The sequence below is a fragment of the Oreochromis aureus genome, linkage group 22 (genome assembly GCF_013358895.1).
Source record: "Oreochromis aureus strain Israel breed Guangdong linkage group 22, ZZ_aureus, whole genome shotgun sequence".
In the NCBI taxonomy this organism is placed as follows: Eukaryota; Metazoa; Chordata; class Actinopteri; order Cichliformes; family Cichlidae; genus Oreochromis; species Oreochromis aureus.
This window is the reverse complement of record NC_052962.1, coordinates 35114884-35134581: the sequence shown is the minus strand read 5'-3', so window position 1 is coordinate 35134581 and position 19698 is coordinate 35114884. Positions and strand designations below refer to the sequence as shown.

At 43.4% G+C, this 19698-nt stretch overlaps 1 gene segment (V, D, J or C); it reads left to right on the top strand.

Moving 5' to 3' along the window:
- Nucleotides 1-5232: 5232 nt before the first annotated feature.
- LOC116329953 lies at nt 5233-5717 on the top strand. The segment is given in 2 exon segments: nt 5233-5287; nt 5395-5717. Coding segments are annotated over 2 exon segments (375 nt in total).
- Nucleotides 5718-19698: the final 13981 nt, after the last annotated feature.

Here is a 19698-nt window from a genome sequence, read left to right as displayed (position 1 = left end):
AGAGAGAGAGAGATGTTAGAGAAACTGGGAGTTTGGGTGAAACTGCTCTCCAGTTGTTTCACTTCCCTCTCTGAGCTTGGTAACCATGGTAACAGACAGGGTTCACTGCTGAACCCTGGCAACAGACGAGTTTCAGTACCAAAGATAAAAATATTAAAGCGTTTCTTTGACTTCTGATGTTCTCGTGTGTGTTATGTTTGAATTATTTATTAGTTTTACAATTAGAAAACAAACAGAAATTAAAATGTCAGAATTTTGTCTTGTTTTTGCTCTATTTGGGAACAATAAGGATAACTGTACTTACTTACATATTAAAATCCATAATATTAGCAAACCTCGGACAGCTCACTGTTAATGTGTCATTAATAATGTTAAATCTTTAAGAACTGTTCATTTTAAATTGATGTCACATTATTTGCAGCATCAAGGTGAAGACAAAACTTTTATGCAAATATAAAACATATAAACTTTTCTTCAAGAAAAAAAAACTTTTCAAAGTTCAATTTCCAGGAAAAATAAATGCACAAGACAATTTCAGTCTGAATTCAAAATTTACACTGATATTAGATTTGAACAAACTCAACAAAATAATTCACTGTTTGTATAATTTTATAAACATAAAAACTAAAAAAAATGTTTTTATAAATTGCATTTTAAAAATTAGATTCACATTTTAGATCATTTTATTAATTCCAAAATTTGTCTGCAGCTTTCCCACACTACCTGCTCACATAGTCACTCACACAGCCTACAGTCTTTAATCAATAATCACAAGCACTGTTGCGTGTTAAGGCAGAGATAAACAAGCAAGGAGGTCAAGGAAAAAGTAAATAAATACATCAAAATGAACAAAAATTTTCAAAATAACCCACCAACCAATGTTCCCTCTAATTTTTCATGTGTCTGAGCGAACACACAAACTCCCTGAGCGTCCCTTGGACCACCGTGAGCGACATCAGATGTGTGCACTGTGGTCACGCCAGCGTTAAATCCATCCAAGTTACATGGTTTATTAAAATAATCAAATTACAGCATTTACATTTATGTTAGAATACTTTTAATTAACTGCTTTAGCCCACTTACAATGAAAATAATAATAAAAAAAATGTTCATGACCTGTGTAGTATGTTAACACTATTGGAAGTAAAAATAACTTGAACTCCAATTCTGAAAACACAACTTTCTTTTTTTTTTATAAAGCTGACTTGTATTATGATTCTGTGGTCTGGGAGAGAGTCCTGTAACTCTCTGTCTGCAAAATACAGGATATAATAACCAATGTTGGGCACTTAATTATATAGTTATGTCTTCAAAAAAGTAACTGAGTTATGCAAACAACAAAGTTTCTTGCAGCTGTTTACCTGAAAATGCAGCCAAGGCGTTTTTTTAAAATAAACATTTCAAAATATTTACAGAACAATCAGCTGTTCTGCATCAAATTTGATGCCACACAAATTATTTGTGCCACTCCAAAAAATAATTTCTGTCCACTATGAGATAAAGGAGAACAACAGCCTGATACCTGCAGGCCTGACAACAGGAGATGTATCACTGCTGTAACACCTGTAACATTCAGCAGCCGCCTCATTGTTCTGACACACACAACAAAACTATTGACTACACTACACACTAACTACACAAGATTTGTGCTAAACGGGGCAAATCTCTCACATCTCAAAACACCGCCGTCACTCCTGAACAGCATCCCCGCCCGCCCAGACGAGCGTTTTCCTTATAAAACTACGTTTTTACCGGTTCTTCCCGCATTAAATATAAACAACAATAGTATTCAGGAAAAAGAAACATTGCATATTTTTTTTATCATAACTCTGGTGTTACGTGGCCTATCAATTCAATTTTAAAACTGGTATAAAGTCCACACTTTTTCTGTCAATTGTTCCGTCTGTCCTGCTCACATCTCAACGTTGTCATTAACGTGGCTTCACTCCACATCAGCCGCTTTGCTAGATAAAACACCGGTGTTGGCACATAAGGACGCTGTCATAGCCTGTCAACGCCTGTCACGAATGTGAATCGCATTATTGGCTGGACTATGGGATAAGGTGGCATCGTTCTAATCCCATACTGGAGCAGCCAGTCACTTACTGACTAACACTGCAAAACAGAATTGTTAAAGTTTTAATTTTAATTTCAATTCAGGTTAGATTTATTTTTCATGCAATGCAGATTTTCTGTGCGCAGAGACCATGCCAGCAGTGTGCAATTGCGCACGCATGCAGCTTAGAGCGAACATTGCACCCAACCATCCAGGCTATCATATTGTAAAGTTTGAGGATGACACAGCTGTGATTGGTTGCATCACAAACAATGATGAGGCCGGCTACAGGAAGGAGGTGGAACACTTGGAGGACTGGTGCAGGCAACACAATCTCTGCTCAAATGAGAAGAAGACCAAGGAGATGATTGTGGACTTTAGGAGGGGAAGACACACACACACACACACACACACACGCACACACCTGCACGTTGGAGGATCTGCAGTTGAAGTAGTAGTGGAGAGCGTTCTGTGCTCTGGCATCAACGTGTGGCACAGAAACTGCACCGTGGCAGAGAGGAAAGCTCTACAGAGGGTGGTCGGAGGCAGCCTCCCAACCGTCACAGACATATACACCTCCAGATGCAGAAAGAGGGCCACGTGTATCATGAAGGACCCCACTCTCCCAGTACACACACTCTTTGTCCCCTCAGGCAGGAGGCTGAGGAGCATTAAATGCAAAACCACCAGACTGAGAAACAGCTTCATTCCAGAAGCTGAGACTTCTCAATACATGACAAGAACTGTTATTGTAGCACCTTAACCACTACAGACACTTATTGACACTGTTACTTTATCAATGCTGGTCATCATGCCCTTTGCTGCTAAAGTATTTATTTACACCTATATTTATACCCACACTTCATACTGGTACTCAGGTTGTTGCACTCTAGTTATTGCATTATTTATTGTATTGTTTTATTACTTGTCATTTCTGTTTTTAAAAACAAAAAAACAAAAAACAAAAAAACCTCCCAACTATTTATGTATAACTTAAAAAATAAAATAAAAAATAAAAATTTCTGTTTCTTCATTATTTTTGTTTCTTTTCAGTCCGGACTGTGTGTACATAATTTTGTTCCATCTCATGTTAACATGTGATGCGAATGACAAATAAAGCTCCTTGAATCCTTGAAATAGAATATGAAGGGTAAATGTCTCAAAATGAACAATCACAGAAACATTCATCTAAACGACTCCTGTCAGCGTTCAGGAATCTAACAGCTGAGGGAATGAAGGATTTGAAGTTTCTGTTTGTTCTACACTGAGGTACAAGGTAACGGTGACCTGAGAACAACTTCCTGAACTCAGATAACAAAACACGTTCAGGATGGATAATAATGTTTTTTTCCTTCTTCATTTTCAGACTGAACACAAATCTCTCTGCCTGACCTCCGTGGTTTTGAAGCAGGTATTTATAAATAAAATACTGAACCAGCAGTTAAAGAAATGTTAAAAGGCTTTCTATAAATGCACAATAAGAATCATATAAATTTTCTTATTAACATTAAAAGAGTTCAACCTTCTGAACAATTATTTATTCTCTGTTGATCCTGTTTTACGATGGACTCTGTTCACATTGAACTTGAACTGACGATCAAAGATTTTGCCAAGATATTTGTAACACTGCACAATCTGGACATCCAACCATGAATAACACTGACTTCATTCTTAGTTCTCATAAGAAGTCCTGCAGCTGTCAGTGTACATAATAAAAAGAAGCGGTGACAGAACACAGCTGTTAGGTTGATTTTGATAATAGTTGTCATTGTTGTACTTACATTTTTGAAGCTTGCCTTAAACTGTATGATCAAAGACATTCTTCTGTTTCTATCCTCCTCCCTACATCTAGGTAGGGGAGGCCGTTGTCTATAGTGTTTAACTGCAGGCACATCCTATGTGAAGGTTCTGTTTTCTTGTTTGGTGAGGATGTTTACTTCCTGCCTTTAAGGTTTCACTGGTGTTTGTATATGGTGAACCATTAAAATTAAGCCATATACAGGGTGAGGGGAGATGACCCTTTGTGATCAGCAGGAAGTCACACACACACATACACACACCCACATGGATACACGCAGACTCACTCGCATACTAACACACACACACATGCTAAAACAAGCGTACACACACACAATACTTTAACTGTTATGACACACCACTTGTGTGTTTACAATGGGGGGTTGTGTCATTTGAATAAAAGGACTGCGAGTGGAGGCTGGGGTCGAAGTTGGCTGGGAAACAGGTAAGGAGCGTTCAGCTCCAAGAGCCTGGTTCCGACCAGGCTTCCCTTGCACTGCAAGATAAAACCGGTTGAGCTGTTTGTCTTGCTTTCTTCATGGGAATAAGTATCTGAACCAGCGGGGCCTGCGAGTGTAGACCCAGCAACAGCCCTGAGGTGAACCACAGCTCGACACATTTCATTTGTCTGTTAACGAGGACCTGCTGAAATCTTTCAGTATGAAAGTTTAAAATCAGCATCAGGAGCTGGTCTGGGAGTTTAAAATCAGAGGCAAGTCCCTCCATCAGAATATGAGGCTGCACCTTATTAAAACCAGAGGAGAAGTCCTCAAACAGAAGTTGTGCAAAAATGTACTTGTTGCGTTTTTGCATTGCATTAACATCTTTGCATTTTGACAAGAAAAATTTCCGTATAAGCTGCTGAGTCTCTGTTTTTCAATCCATCTGACATCAAACTACTGGTGATCTTTGTGTCTTGGTTCGGTTACGTTTAATAAATTATTTTATATTTACGTAAACGTCTTGTGCTAACTCCCTCCTTGTAACCTATTTTGAACGTTTGAAGTTTTTGACAGTGCTCAAAAGGAAACGAAGATAAAAGAACACAAATAACCTCAGCACCAGTAACTCCAGTAACTCATGCACATTAAAACTGAGTAAACTCAGTAAAACAAGAGCACACAGTGCACCCAAATACCACAACAACAACATACTCACTAGCGCCCTCTAGCGCATCTACAAATGCATCTACAGAACAAATGCAATAGTATGTGGACACAACATGGAGTCAGTCAGATCATTTCCATAGAGAGTCACTTTGCATCAGCAGCACCATGCTCCAGTGCTCTGGGAGAGTTTATAGTCCTGAGAGTTGAACACTGGATGACTGACAGCTGTCCTTCATCACAACAGAAGCCACAGAAATCCTCCTCATCAAAAACATGACTTTGATCTGCGTCCTCATCTGGACTCTCCTCTGCTGCTGCTTCACAGGTAAAGTCCAGAGAATCAAACTCCTCTCCTCTATCAACATCTGTCCCTCTGAAATGAAGCCCACAAAACCATGAAGCTGCTTTATGTTTTTGTCTCTGTATCCTCAGAGTCCAGAGGACAGATCACAGTGACTCAGCCTGGAGCAGTGAGCTCTGCTGTGGGAGGAGATGTGAACATCACGTGTAGGACCAGTCAGGATGTTCTTGACTCCATCGCTCTAGCCTGGTACCAACAGAAAGATGGAAATCCCCCTAAACTGCTCATTTACCTTGCTGACACTCTAGAATCAGGGATTCCAGTTCGTTTTACAGGCAGTGGATCAAACTCTGACTTCACTCTGACCATCAGTGGAGTCCAGGCTGAAGATGCAGCAGTTTATTACTGTCAGAGTGTTCATGAGATTGACGATCAGTATGTGTTCACACAGTGAAAAACAGTCGTACAAAAACCTCCCTCAGTCAGACTGAACAGAAACTGAAGTGACTGCTGCAGCTGGAAGATACTGCAGAGACTGATACAGTTCACTGAGGACACACACACACACACACACACACACAGAGAGGGGGGAGGGTTTTGTTATCCAATCATAAATGAACACATACATTAAAAGAAAATTCTGTTCCCTTTTTTTCTATTTTTGTTTTTAAAAAAGTCAAGAGGTTGCAAAATTTATCCTGACCTTTGACCTCAGTTTCATACTAGACGATATCAATATGATCTATGATTTGTTAAATATGAACAATCAGGTAAGCAAAAAACTTTCGTTAACATATTTAAAATTAAACTCAATTAAACTCAACTCAAAGAAAACAAGAGGTCTTATTTTAAATAATCTAAACATTTGATGAAACAATCTCACCCTGATTTACAGCCAGATGACAAATGAACTTTCCTCAGCAGATGGAGGCGTCCATTTATCATTGACATGTATAATAATAATGGATTGCATTTATATAGCGCTTTTCGGGACCCCTCAAAGCACTTTACAATACCACTATTCATTCACTCTCACATTCATACAATGGTGAAGGCAAGCTACAGTTGTAGCCACAGCTGCCCTGGGGCAGACTGACAGAGGCGAGGCTGCCATATCGCACCATCGGCCCCTCTGGCCATCACCAGTAGGCGGTAGGTGAAGTGTCTTGCCCAAGGACACAACGACCGAGACTGTCCGAGCCGGGGCTCGAACCGGCAACCTTCCGATTACAAGACGAACACCCAACTCTTGAGCCATGATCGCCCGTGTATGTGATAAATATAGGATTCCTCCCAGGATACTTTTTGCCCACATTCATTCAAATCTTGTCATCGCTGAAATATCAACCAAAATATGAACAAAAAATGACCAAATCATAAAAAAGAACCACACTAAACCAGGTGTGGGCAAGTAAGAGGCTATCAGGAGCATGATTGCAAAAGGAAAATAAAAACAGGGAGCACAAAAAAAGCTAAGAGACAGTCTCAAAAAATAGCTAAGAGGCACTCGTTTTGATGGCTGGCCAGGCCGTGGGGCAAGACTTAGTCAGAGGTAAATGACTTGGGCTACGTCCACACGTACCCGGGTATTTTGAAAATGCAGATTTTTCTATGCGTTTGCACCTTTCGTCCACACGTAAACGGCGTTTTCGGTCACTGAAAAAGGAGATTTTTAAAAACGCCTGCCAGGGTGGATATTTTTGAAAACTCCGTTTTTGCATTTATGTGTGGACGAGGAAAAGGGAGAAAACGCAGCGTCAAAGGTGTGCGCCTATTTTGACGTCACACTGTGCGCCACGTTTTTGTTTCGGTGAAATGAATTTCTACAATGGCGGACTTAGACAAAATACTGTTACTGTTAATTTTATTCTCTGCAGTGTTTAAATGCTTACATATACACACACAGTTACTGTCCCTCCACACATAGGACTAAAATCTGCTTCTATGCGCCATCTTTGTTTACTCTTTCCCACCCAGGCTTCTAGACTTCTGATTGGCCAACATTTCTACAGGTTAGGAATATATCGCTACCTGTTGCTTTGGCATGTTCCTAGCAGCGTTTTCCTTCATTATTGCGTTTACGTGTGGACGGGATTTTTAAAACAAACAAAAACGGAAAATCTCCGTTTTCAAAAATACCCATGTACGTGTGGACGTAGCCTGGGTCAGAGCAACTCAGGGGGCTGAAAACTTTGGAGTAAAAAAAACCTTTACAGAAATGTAAGAAATATAAACTCTTTTTTAAGTTTTGTATTTTCTATTTCCAGTTAGACAATGATTTTAGTCTGAAGACAGAATCAATAAACATACAGTCTCAACTTACCCTGGATCCAGATGAAACCATGGTGTCCTTTGATGTAGTCTCTCTCTTCACTTGCATACCCACCACGGAAGCAGTGGAGACTGTCAGAAAACGACTACAAGAAGACAGCTCCTTGGAAGACAGGACCAACTTCACACCCGATCAGATCTGCACACTGTTAGACCTCTGCCTTACCACAACATACTTCAAATACAACGAAGGCTTCTACAGACAAAAACATGGCTGTGCCATGGGCTCCCCTGTGTCACCTATTGTAGCCAACCTTTACATGGAGGAAGTGGAAAGAAAGGCTCTTGGCTCTTTTAAAGGGAGAGTACCCAGCCACTGGTACAGATATGTGGACGACACCTGGGTCAAAATCAAGACACAAGAAGTGGAATCCTTCACTGCGCACATTAACGCCGTGGATAAAAACATCAAGTTCACCAGGGAAGACACTAAGGACAACTGTTTGCCTTTCCTGGACTGCGCTGTGCACATTGAAGAGAATGGCAACCTCAACATTGAAGTTTACCGGAAGCCCACACACACGGACCAGTATCTCCTCTTTGACTCCCATCACCCTCTGGAACACAAACTTGGAGTAATTAGGACCCTACACCACCGGGCAGAACTTGTTCCTCTCTAAGCCTGAAGGAAAAAGAAGGAACACACACATGTAAAGGAAGCACTGAAAACATGCGGTTATCCTAACTGGGCGTTCATAAAGTCAGCAAAAGGCACAGAAAAGAAGATCAGACACCAGCGAGGGAGGATAAGAAAGACAGACGCAACAACATTGTCATCCCCTATGTAGCCGGTGTATCAGAGAAACTCAGGAGAGTTTTCTCCAAGCATGACATCCCAGTGTACTTCAGACCCAGCAACATACTCAGACACAAACTGGTTCACCCGAAAGACAAAACTCCAAAACACAGACTGAACAACGTGGTGTATGCGGTACAGTGCAGCGAGGAATGCCCGGACCTCTACATTGGAGAGACCAAACAGCCACTTCACAAGCGCATGGCACAACATAGAAGAGCCACCTCCACAGGACAAGACTCAGCAGTCCACCTGCATCTTAAGGATAAAGGTCACTCTTTCGAGGATGCCAATGTTCACATATTGGACAGAGAGGACAGATGGTTTGAAAGAGGAGTGAAAGAGGCCATCTATGTCCACTGTGAGCGACCATCTTTGAACAGAGGCGGTGGTTTACGACACCAACTGTCTGCCATCTATAATCCAGTTTTGAGTTCCCTCCCCAGACGCCTTAACGCCTACTCACATCCTGGGCCATCTGACCTCAGGAAATCACATGATAGGGTGGGGCCAGGTTTCACAATGAGCTCACCCGAAACCCTGGCTGATTAGGTCCCACACCCACTTTCACACCTTGGCGCATGTGATTAGAGGATCACCAGGGGGTCCTTTGTCCCTCCTTGGGGGGATACTCCCACTGGGTTTAAATCTGGGACTCTCGGCCATTTGACCTTAGAACTGAAGAAGCTTCTCGGATGAGAGGTGAAACGTCTTCAAGCAACTTAAAGAAGTCCAGACGCTTTTCTTTGCAAACTCCTTTGAATACAGTCTCAATTTAAAAACAATTTACTGTTTGTCCATTTTGTTGGCCAACATTAAGACAAATTTAAAGAACACAATTTTAAAAATGCATAATCTGTCACAAACAAGAATGCAGTGGACTCAAGAGCAGACTCAATTGCTCGAACTATGTACAATTTATTGGAAGGAAAAGGAACTTAAACAAGACTGGGTCTAACAGAAACTATTCGCAGGAACTGAGGGTGGCCCGAGGGCGGCAAAACGGACCTGGAACACAAGGAGAACACGGGTGGGAACTCTGCAAACGCAGGAGAGAGGTTTTACTTGGGAAACAATTAAAGGGCAGAGGTGAGTGGTACTAGTGGAGAGTCTTGTGCTTACTTGAAAACACCGGCTATTAGGCGGGGAAGGGGTTGCCGTGGGAGTGTCCCAGGGATGGTTCCCTCTAAGCTGCGCGCGTGCGCAATTGCGCACCGTTGGCACGGTCTCTGCGCAGAAAAAATCTGCGTTGCGCACACAAAAAAAAATCTAACCTGAATTGAAATTAAAGTAAATACGTTAACAATTCTGTTCTGAAGTGTTAGTCAGTAAGAGGCAGGCTGCTCCCGTATGGGATTAGAACGATGCCACCTTATCCCATTGTCCTGCCAATCACGCGATTCACATTCGTACATACGCAGCCAATCAACGTCGTTGACAGGCTATGACAGCGTCCTTATGTGCCGACACCGGTGTTTTAGCTAGCAAAGCGGCTGATGTGGACTGAAGCCACGTTAATGACAACGTGTACAACCATTGGAGATGTGAGCAGGACAGACGGAACTGACGGAAAAAGTGTGGACTTTATACCAGTTTTTAAATTGTGTTAAAAGGCCACGTAAAACCAGAGTTACGATAAAAAAATATCTGCAATGTTTTTTTTTCCTGATTACTATCGTTGTTTATATTTACTGCGGGAAGAAACGGTAAAAAAAAAAAAAAAAAAAAAGTTGTTCGTGCTCGAAAGCACTCTCCCCTGTGAGCAAAGACGAAACCAAAACACCCCCCACCCTTTCCCATTGGTCCAAAAATGTACCACGTCGACCAATCAAAACATGGCATTTAGTTGTTAAGACACGGGGGTAAGTTTTAGGAGGTGTTTTGAGATGTGAGAGATTTGCAACGTTTAGCACAAATCTTGTGTAGTTAGTGTAGTCAATAGTTTTGTTCTGTGTGTCAGAACAATGAGGCGACTGCTGAATGTTACAGGTGTTACAGCAGTGATACATCTCCTGTTGTCAGGCCTGCAGGTATCAGGCTGTTGTTCTCCTTTATCTCATAGTGGACAGAAATTATTTTTTGGAGTGGCACAAATAATTTGTGTGGCATCAAATTTGCTGCAGAACAGCTGATTGTTCTGTAAGTATTTTTGAAATTTTGTTTAAAAAAACACCTTGGCTGCATTTTTAGGTAAACAGCTGCAAAAAACTTTGTTGTTTGCAAAACTCTGTTACTTTTTTGAAGAAGTAACTATATAATTAATTGCCCAGCATTGGTCTTTATATACTGTATTTTGCAGACAGAGTTACAGGACTCTCTCCCAGACCACAGACTCAGACTCATAATACAAGTCAGAGCTTTATTTTTAAAAAAAAGAAAAAGAAAGAAAGTTGTGTTTTCAAATTTGGAGTTCAAGTTATTCTTACTTCCAATAGCATTAACATACTACACAGGTCATGAACAAGATTTTGTATTTTTATTTTCATTGTATGTGGGCTAAAGTACTTAATTAAAAGTATTCTAACAGAAATGTAAATGCTGTGATTTGATTATTTTAATAAACCATGTAACTTGGATGGATTAGATGCTGGCGTGACCACAGTGCACACGTCTGCTGTCTCTCACAGTGGTCCAAGGGACCGCTCAGGGAGTTTGTGCGTTCGCTCAGACACGTGAAAAATTAGAGGGAACATTGGTTGAGAGTGTGGGGAAGCTGGTCCAGGTTCCAAGGTGTCCAGGGGAGTTGAAATACGGGCTGGAGGGCAGGCTGAGGAGAAGGTGGGTGTGTAGTCCTAGGGTTCTAGGCAGACTGGAGAACGGGATGGAAACAAAACCAGCGCTGCTGATGAGCACGACAGGTGATGAATCTGGAGAACACAGGAGACGGAGAACACATTAACCCACAATCCAGGCACAGAGGAGGCCAAGTTTACCACTGGTGGTAGCAGGACGAACTGGCGAGGAGTGACAGGCAGCGCTGGCTTAAAAACCCTCTAGATGTAGGCCCGGAAATTGGAAGCAGGTGATGAGCTGGCCAACTCTACCCCAGAGGATGGACAACAGGAACCTGGACCACACCCGACCAGACACTCCCACGACATATGACAATCATTGAAGTTTTGCGAGTGGAGTTATTTGGAGATGGAAATATTTGCATAAAGCTGGAACTACAGTTAGTTCCATAAATATTAAAACAAACTTTATCTAATTTTGGTTCTTTATATTACCACAATGAATTTTAATTTTAGTAATCTTAAACACTTGTTTTGTCAAATCTTACTTACAATTACACGACAAATTAGAAGAAAATTAACTCTCTGACTTCTCCAAAAAATTATGTCTTTTCCATTATTGCTGTTGTCTCAGGTTGGTGTCACGATGATGCCTCCTGTTGTTAAATGTGTTGTACTGCTACGAATTCTATTACTTAAACGTAATTTAGATTATGACAGGTTAGTGCTGAACACTGAGACGACAGCTATTTCAACATCAGTGTGGGTCTCACAACGTTTTGGATCAGAGAGGGAACACTGAGCATTTTACGTCTCTTTACTAAAAATGAATCAGCGCTAAAGATTTTAATCAGTCACCTCACTTCCAGTGTTTCATTGTGACTTATTTCCTTTTATTTCAACCCTCAAGTCTGGGATTTCAGTTCATTTTAATGATAGAAAATCTGGCAATAATGAGCAGTCACTTTATTAACAGTCACTAAGTGTTCACAGTGAAAAACTGAAGCACAAAAAAAACATCTGGAATCTAATGCAGAGTTAGACAGTTCAGGCTTTTTTTCTCTGCTCAGTCATTTCTGCAGTGTTGCTGCGATCGTGGCTCAAGAGTTTGGAGTTCGCCTTGTAATCGGAAGGTTGCCGGTTCGAGCCCCAGCTTGGACAGTCTCGGTCGTTGTGTCCTTGGGCAAGACACTTCACCCGTTGCCTACTGGTGGTGGTCAGAGGGCCCGGTGGCGCCAGTGTCCGGCAGCCTCGCCTCTGTCAGTGCGCCCCAGGGTGGCTGTGGCTACAACGTAGCTTGCCATCACCAGTGTGTGAATGTGTGTGTGAATGGGTGGATGACTGGATATGTAAAGCGCTTTGGGGTCCTTAGGGACCACAAAGGCGCTATATAAATACAGGCCATTTACCATTTACCATCTGTAAAGTTACTCCCCAAGTGATCATATAGAACACAAATATAAAAGTGGACATGGAGAAAAATCTGAAATGTTTCTTTTTTGCTACATTTTCTTCCTTGAGGAGTTTTGCAGTTTAACAGGTTCATGCTTCCAAAGTGCTTTCACCAAGTCTGGCTCTTCCATGCTGCAAAAAAAAATCACATTAAATGAGAACATTTTAAACTCTGCTTGTTTCACATGTATGTATCTGTGATCATGTCTGAACCTGCAGAAGGAAACAAACCTGAAAACAGAGGTGCAGTAAGAGGCGGAGCGAGACGAGACAGACGAGATTCACCTAAAGTTTGTGGATGACTGAGCTGCAGTCGAGACACATCTCTGTGCTTCTCTCTGAAGAAAATCAAACTGAGTTCATATTTTATTTCACAGCATCTGACCTTAATCTGATTATTGGTGAGTAAACCTGACTCTTGTGTTTTAACCAGAATTAACAGAAAATTTCCAGCTTTCATCAAACAGGAAGTGCCATTCATTTATGCTTATTCATTTTATTGTTATTTGTAGCAAAAGTCAGTGTCACAAACCACAGTTTTTATAGCCTAAAGTCGCTTTCTTTTCACTAGCTGAGTCTGTAAAATCTGCCAAATATGGCAATAAGTACATAAAGTTGTCACGATCTGGTTTGTGGAATGAAGTTTGTAGTCTGCTGATGCAAATACAGAATGCAAGAGATGGAGGTGAACATAATGCGAGTCTTTAATACTGTTTAGTCCATCCATCCATTCACTTCGGCTTATCCTTTTCAGGGGGGTGGGGGTTGCCCTGGAGCCTATCCCAGCTGTCTTAGGGCGAGAGGCAGGGTAGAATTGAATAGAATAATCCTTTAATTCTCCCACAAGGGGAAATTTGGGTGTAACAGCAGCAAGAAAGACACATACAAACAAACAGTACACAAGACACAGAACAGAAACATACACAATTTTTACATATTTACATGAAGGACAATGGTTAGCAAAAACTGAGTACCGTACTGTAATAAAATTAAAATACAGATAAAAGTCAAACCCTGGGTATAGTGTGAATCAGGTGATAAAATAGTGAGAGATACAGCGCTACCCTGTGCAGGTCGCCAGTCAGTCGCAGGGCTAACTACTGTTTAGTTCAAGAAAAAAAAAAAAAAAAAACAGTCCAAAAAACACAAAAAACAAAAAACAAAAAAAATACTATTAGAACTTAGGGAGAGAAAACACCAGGAAGCACATGCCCAACAAGGAATGATGGGAAACTGAGACAATAAACACAAAAGGTAGTGAGGCAAGAGGAAACAGGTGGAGCAGGAAAAAATCAGGGATGATTAGACAAGAGAAGTAGAACACAAAATAAAGCACAAGTGGCAAAAGACTATCAAAATAAAACAGGAAGTAACTATTGGAAACAAAAGACTCAAAGATACAAAACTGACACACAGAAGAATAAGGAAACAACAAGACACTATACAAAATAAAGGTCGAACATGCTGAAAGCAGCCAAACACTGAAACAAATACTCAAAGAATAATGAACAATGAGACCAAGAACCAGAATGTTAAATAAAGACAAGAATTTAAAGTTTGCAATCGAAAACTGTGGATCCAAAACCCGGGACTGTGACACAGGGACCGAACAAATCAAAACTCAAGTATATCTACAAGCATCATCAGGGGATAGGCAGCTATTTGCATTTGTTGATCTCAGTGAGGTCATGAAAACACAGGACTTGAATCATCAACCTTTGTGTCTCTGTCAGAAAAAGTGAGTCACCAGGAAGAAGTTTGGTTTCATTTCTTGCCTTTCATTGCTTGAGGTGTAGCTACCAAAGCTAGAAAAATGATTGCTTGATAAATTCTAAAAATAAATCATTTTATAATATTCAGGGTCACAGGGGGCAGAACTAGAATCCCTCCTTTGACTTTTCATCAAACAAAGTTTAAATTACACAATTTAATTCATTCGATGTAAAAGACCCACAGAAAAAAGGAAAAAAGTCTGTTTGTTGCTAAAAGTGAATGGGGGATATTCTTTTTTTTTTTTTTTTTTTTTAACCTGTCCTGTTTGGTTCTTTTGCCATCAGAATTATTGTCTAAAGGCGAAGAAAGATGCCCAATGGATTTACTTTACCAAATGGACCATCCCAGCCTTGCCGTAATGGTCCATTTGATTCACCTTTTATTGTTTATTTTATTTTCACTTGCTGAATACGGGACAGACTTGACTGGGGGAAGGAAAGGGGAGAAAGAAAGAGGAAAGAAAAACAGCGGGAAGAGGGACGGGGAAAAAGGGCAAAAACCAAAACCAACAGAATAAGCAGACAAAAATACATATATCGATCACCTGGATCACCTGTTGAGAAAGAAAGAAGAAAGCAAGCAGAAAAAACGAGAGTAATAAACAAGATCACAATGATATATGGGAATATGACAGTAAATACTAAATATTAAACATTATTGTGCAGCACGTGAGATCGACAGCGCACAGTGTGCTTTGAGGTAGGAGCCAAAAAGGGTGTAGTTTGTGTGTGATCACCTGTGTGTACACCTGTGAGCATGGACGCTTGTTTTTTTTTTTTTTTTTTAAAGGTTCCTTCATGTAATGATCTGCTAGAGGGTGTGGGGGGCCACTGCCCGTCCTCCAGGGCATGAAGCAGGTATGGAGGAGATCAAAACTCCAGACGTCCAGAGGCCCCCAGAACACAAGAGACCAAGGAAGACCAACAGAGGGCAGCCGCGCCACTATCCCAGAAAGAGCTGAGGAGAGTCCCAGATGAGGGGTCACTCAGCAGCCGCGAGCAGAAGCCAGGGGGTTGCAGTGACGTGCCCGTGAGCTCCGCCCGCAGCCAGCTGTGCCTGAGTGACCGAGCCCCGGGCCGAGGGCCGAGGGCACCCGCCTCCCGGTGGCCCGAGCGAGCCCCAGGCTCCAGGCCCCGATAAGCAGCCGCCAAGGAGTGAGCCGGTGTGTACCTGGGCGCCCACCCCGGACACAGAGAACCACCAATGCACCGATGTCTGAGGGCGTCCGCCACCGGCAGGGGAAGTGGTGGGGAGATAGGCCTCAAACCTTGGAGGGCCTGAGATGTCCCCAGAGAGGTGGCGTCTGATACCCAACCTGACATATAGACACAGACATACAGGCACACACAGATACAAACATCCATTCCCACCCTCATGCTCTCATAAGCAATTATTCCACACTCAACCAACGTGGAGACAGACATAAAGAGACGCTGTACACACAATCACACTACCCAAGCGTACTCTAAGCCCCGGGTCTAGGTACCCTTGCCCCTGGAGGGGGAAACTGCACCCAGACCCAGGTGGTGTTACCCTTTTCCCTGCGGTGGGAAGAAGCAGACCGCCCCGACTCCACAGCAGCAGGGAGGCCCCACATTCCAGACCCCAGTCGGACGGCCAACTCCTCCTCCCAGCCCCCCCCCCGCTCCAGCAGGCCGCAGAGAACGGGGGTGTGTGAAGACTCCAAACCTCCCTCCACCCGCTCATATGTAGTGTTGATGCATGTGTGTTCTAAGGTGCATTTAAAACCCAGGAGGGCACGGAGCTACCTGCCAGAGCAGCAGGTAAGCGTATAGCCCCTCCTGCTAGCCCTCAATGTCTACGTGTATTTAAAATTGAGAGGTGGGCAACGACGCCAGGGGTGAGGTGTACACCCTGATGGTAATTTGGAGTCCATGTTGCGTGCCCACCCCCAAGATCCTATATGTATGTGTAATGAGAGTGTGAGTAATGTGAATGTCTAAGTTGTGGGATAAAATTGAGGCAGAGGCAGCCAGAAGGGGACAGAGGGGGGGGATGCCTCCTCTGCACCCCGGTGACACACCCCTACCCCAAGGCCCTGCATGTGTGGGTGATTGTGGTGGAGCGGGAAGAGGGAGGCAGCTGGAGAGGGGAAGGGAAGGAAGGGAGGGGCAAGTAACCCCTCCCTGGGGCCAGCTCCCCCGCTGACCCCAGTAGGCACCCCCATACTCTGCAACCCGCCAGGGAAAGGGGGGCCCAGGCCCATCCGGATCGGGGCCCAGTGCGGTAGCGCCGCCCGGCCCCGCAGAGCCCGGGACAGTCCACCCGACCCCACCACAGAGAAAACTGCACCCACCCCATCATCCATTCATCTTCCAGACTACAGAAGACAATAGACGCCCAGGCTGAGATCTTCCTCCACCTCTCCTGTATCTCCCCCTCCTGCAGAGAGAGTTCCTGAAGAGAGGAGAGCTCCTGCAAGATGTGACAACCTCCCCCACCAGTTGAAGAGCCCCCCAGGTGGCTCGATGCACCGGCGGCACCCTGCGCCAGGGCCGGGCCCCCATACACCCACCCGCCCACAGCCCCGGCAACACACCAACCAGGACCCAAGCCCCTGAGGCCCGGCCAGGGCCCCAGCCCAGAGACGGAGCGCCCCCAGAACCTCACGCCCGTCCCGGACCGACCCAGGGGCAGCCAGGCTACCAGGTCAGTAACCCACGTCCGTCAGCACAGACCCTCCCCTAGCCCTGCTGCACGCAGCCACGAGGAAACTGTCACCCAAGAGCCAATAGAGCCCTTAATTGGCCATGACCGCTACCCCGGGTTGAGCCCCCCAAGGAAGATGCTCCTGGGGAATCCCCCGATGCCCTAAGCCTGTCCCTACCCCCACACCTATCACAACAGTGAAGGCGGGACCAAACTATGACCCCCCACCCCCACTAGGTGATGGAGCTGATCAAAGGAGCCCAGAGCAATTGATCTGATGTGGTGGCAGAGGCTGTATCAAGACTAATGTAATCTAATAGATAATTTCTATATTGGTTAGAATTAAGATTATTTTTATTTTTCCAGTTCATGAGGACTGTTTTCTTGGCTATGCATAGGGCAGTGAAAACCATATGGGCTATATTCTTTTCCGTAGTGACATTATCTAAGCTGCCCAACAAACACACTAAAGGGGAAGTTGGAATGTTACATTTCAGACACTTTGATAAGTCTTCACATATCTCGCGCCAAAACTTCTGAACTGGTGGACAGAACCAAAGTGCGTGGATATAATTGTCCGGTGAATTGGTTTGGCAGTGTGAGCAGTTGTTGATAGACGTAAAGCCCATCTTGAACATCCGATGACCTGTATAGTGCACTCTATGTAGTATTTTGTATTAGAATGGGGGATATTCCTAAATGTATAACTGCTAAAATATTCTTCTGACTTCATCAGAAAGCCATGATGAGACCAGAGGAGCTCCTAAACACCCTGGAAGATTTAACAGACGATGAGTTTGAAGGCTTTAAGTGGCGCCTGCAGCAGGGCGAAAGTCCTTGCAAGTCGACCAACCATCAAAAGAGCCGACTGCAGACGGCAAAAGACGGGACACCGTGGACCTGATGGTGCACACCTACACTCTTCCTGGAGCTGTGGAGGTGACCAGGAAGGTTTTAGAAAGAATCTGCAGGAATGATCTGCTGCAGAGTTTGTCTGCCAACTCAGAGCAACAAGCTGCCGTACCAGGAGAGGTTCCCTGTGACGTCTGCACTGGAAGCAAACTGAAGGCCCTGAAGTCCTGCTTGGCGTGTCTGACCTCCTATTGTGAGGCACACCTGGAGCCTCATCTGACAGCTTCACGTCTGAGAAGACATCAGCTGGTAGAGCCTGTGGAGAACCTGGAAGGCAGGATGGGTATGAAGCACGATAAACCTCTGGAGCTGTTCTGTAAGACTGACCAGACATGTGTCTGCACGCTCTGCTCTGTTTTCAAACACAAGACTCGTGAGTTTGTTCCTCTCAGAGAAGAATATGAGGGAAAGAAGGCAGAGCTGTGGAAGACAGAGGCTGAAATTCAGCTGATGATCCAGAAGAGACAACTGAAAATTCAGGAGATCAAAAAGTCAGTAAAGATGAGTAAAGGTTCTGCAGACAGAGAGAAAGCAGAAGGTTTGCAGGTGTTCACTGCTCTGCAGGAGTCTGCTGAGAGAGGAATGGAGAAGCTCATGAAGGAGATCGAAGGCAAACAGAAGACAACAGAGAAACAGGCTGAAGGTTTCATCAAGGATCTGGAACAAGAAATCTCTGAGCTGAAGAAGACAAGCTCTCAGTTGGAGCAGCTCTCACACTCTGAAGACCACCTGCACCTCCTCCAACGCTTCCCTGAAAACTGTTCTACCCACAAAGGACTGGACAGAGATCAGAGTTCATCCACCTTCATATGAGGGAACTGTGGTTAGAGCTGTGGCTCAGCTGGAGGAGAAACTCAGGAAATGCATGAAGAGGAAGCTGCTTGAGGCTGAGCTGGAGAGGGTCCAGCAGTATGCAGTGGATGTGACTCTTGATCCTGATACAGCAAATTCTAGACTCATCCTATCTGATGGAAAACAGGTGCATTGTGGTGATGTGAGGAAGAATCTTCCAGACATCCCACAGAGATTTTCACCATGTCCTAATGTTTTAGGAAAGCAGAGTTTATCTTCAGGCAGATTTTATTTCGAGGTTCAGGTTAAAGGAAAGACTGCATGGGATTTAGGAGTGGCCAGCGAGTTGGTCAACAGGAAGGGAAAAATCACACTGACTCCTCAGGATGGTTTCTGGAGTAAAGGCTTGAGAAATGGAAATGAGTACAGAGCTTTTGCCAGCCCTTCAGTCCGTCTCTGTCTTCAGTCTGGTCCTGAGAAGGTGGGGGTGTTTGTGGATTATGAGGAGGGTCTGGTCTCTTTTTATGATGTGGATACTGCAGCTCTTATCTACTCCTTTACTAGCTGCTCCTTCATTCAGAAACTCCACCCATACTTCAGTCCCTGTCTAAATGATGGTGGTGAAAACTCTGCTCCTCTAATCAACTGTCCTGTCAATCAAATCGAGTCAATCAACAGATTTTATTTGATGAACTGATTTATTTTTATTGAAGTGAACCAATGAACATGTTTAGTGTAAATACTCTACAGTTTCCATGTTTTCTATAGAATCTGAATATTGTGGACTCTGATTTATGCTTTTGTTTGATTCTCGTGGAATTTGAAGCAAACAGAAGCAAAAGTTGAATAGGAAATTTTCCCACTAAGTGATTATAAAATATCAGAGAATGAATCACAGAAAGCTTCATTTAAGAATAAATGAACAGTAACCTTGTAACTGTTAACAAAATGAAACATTACAGTTTTTGGTCTTTTGA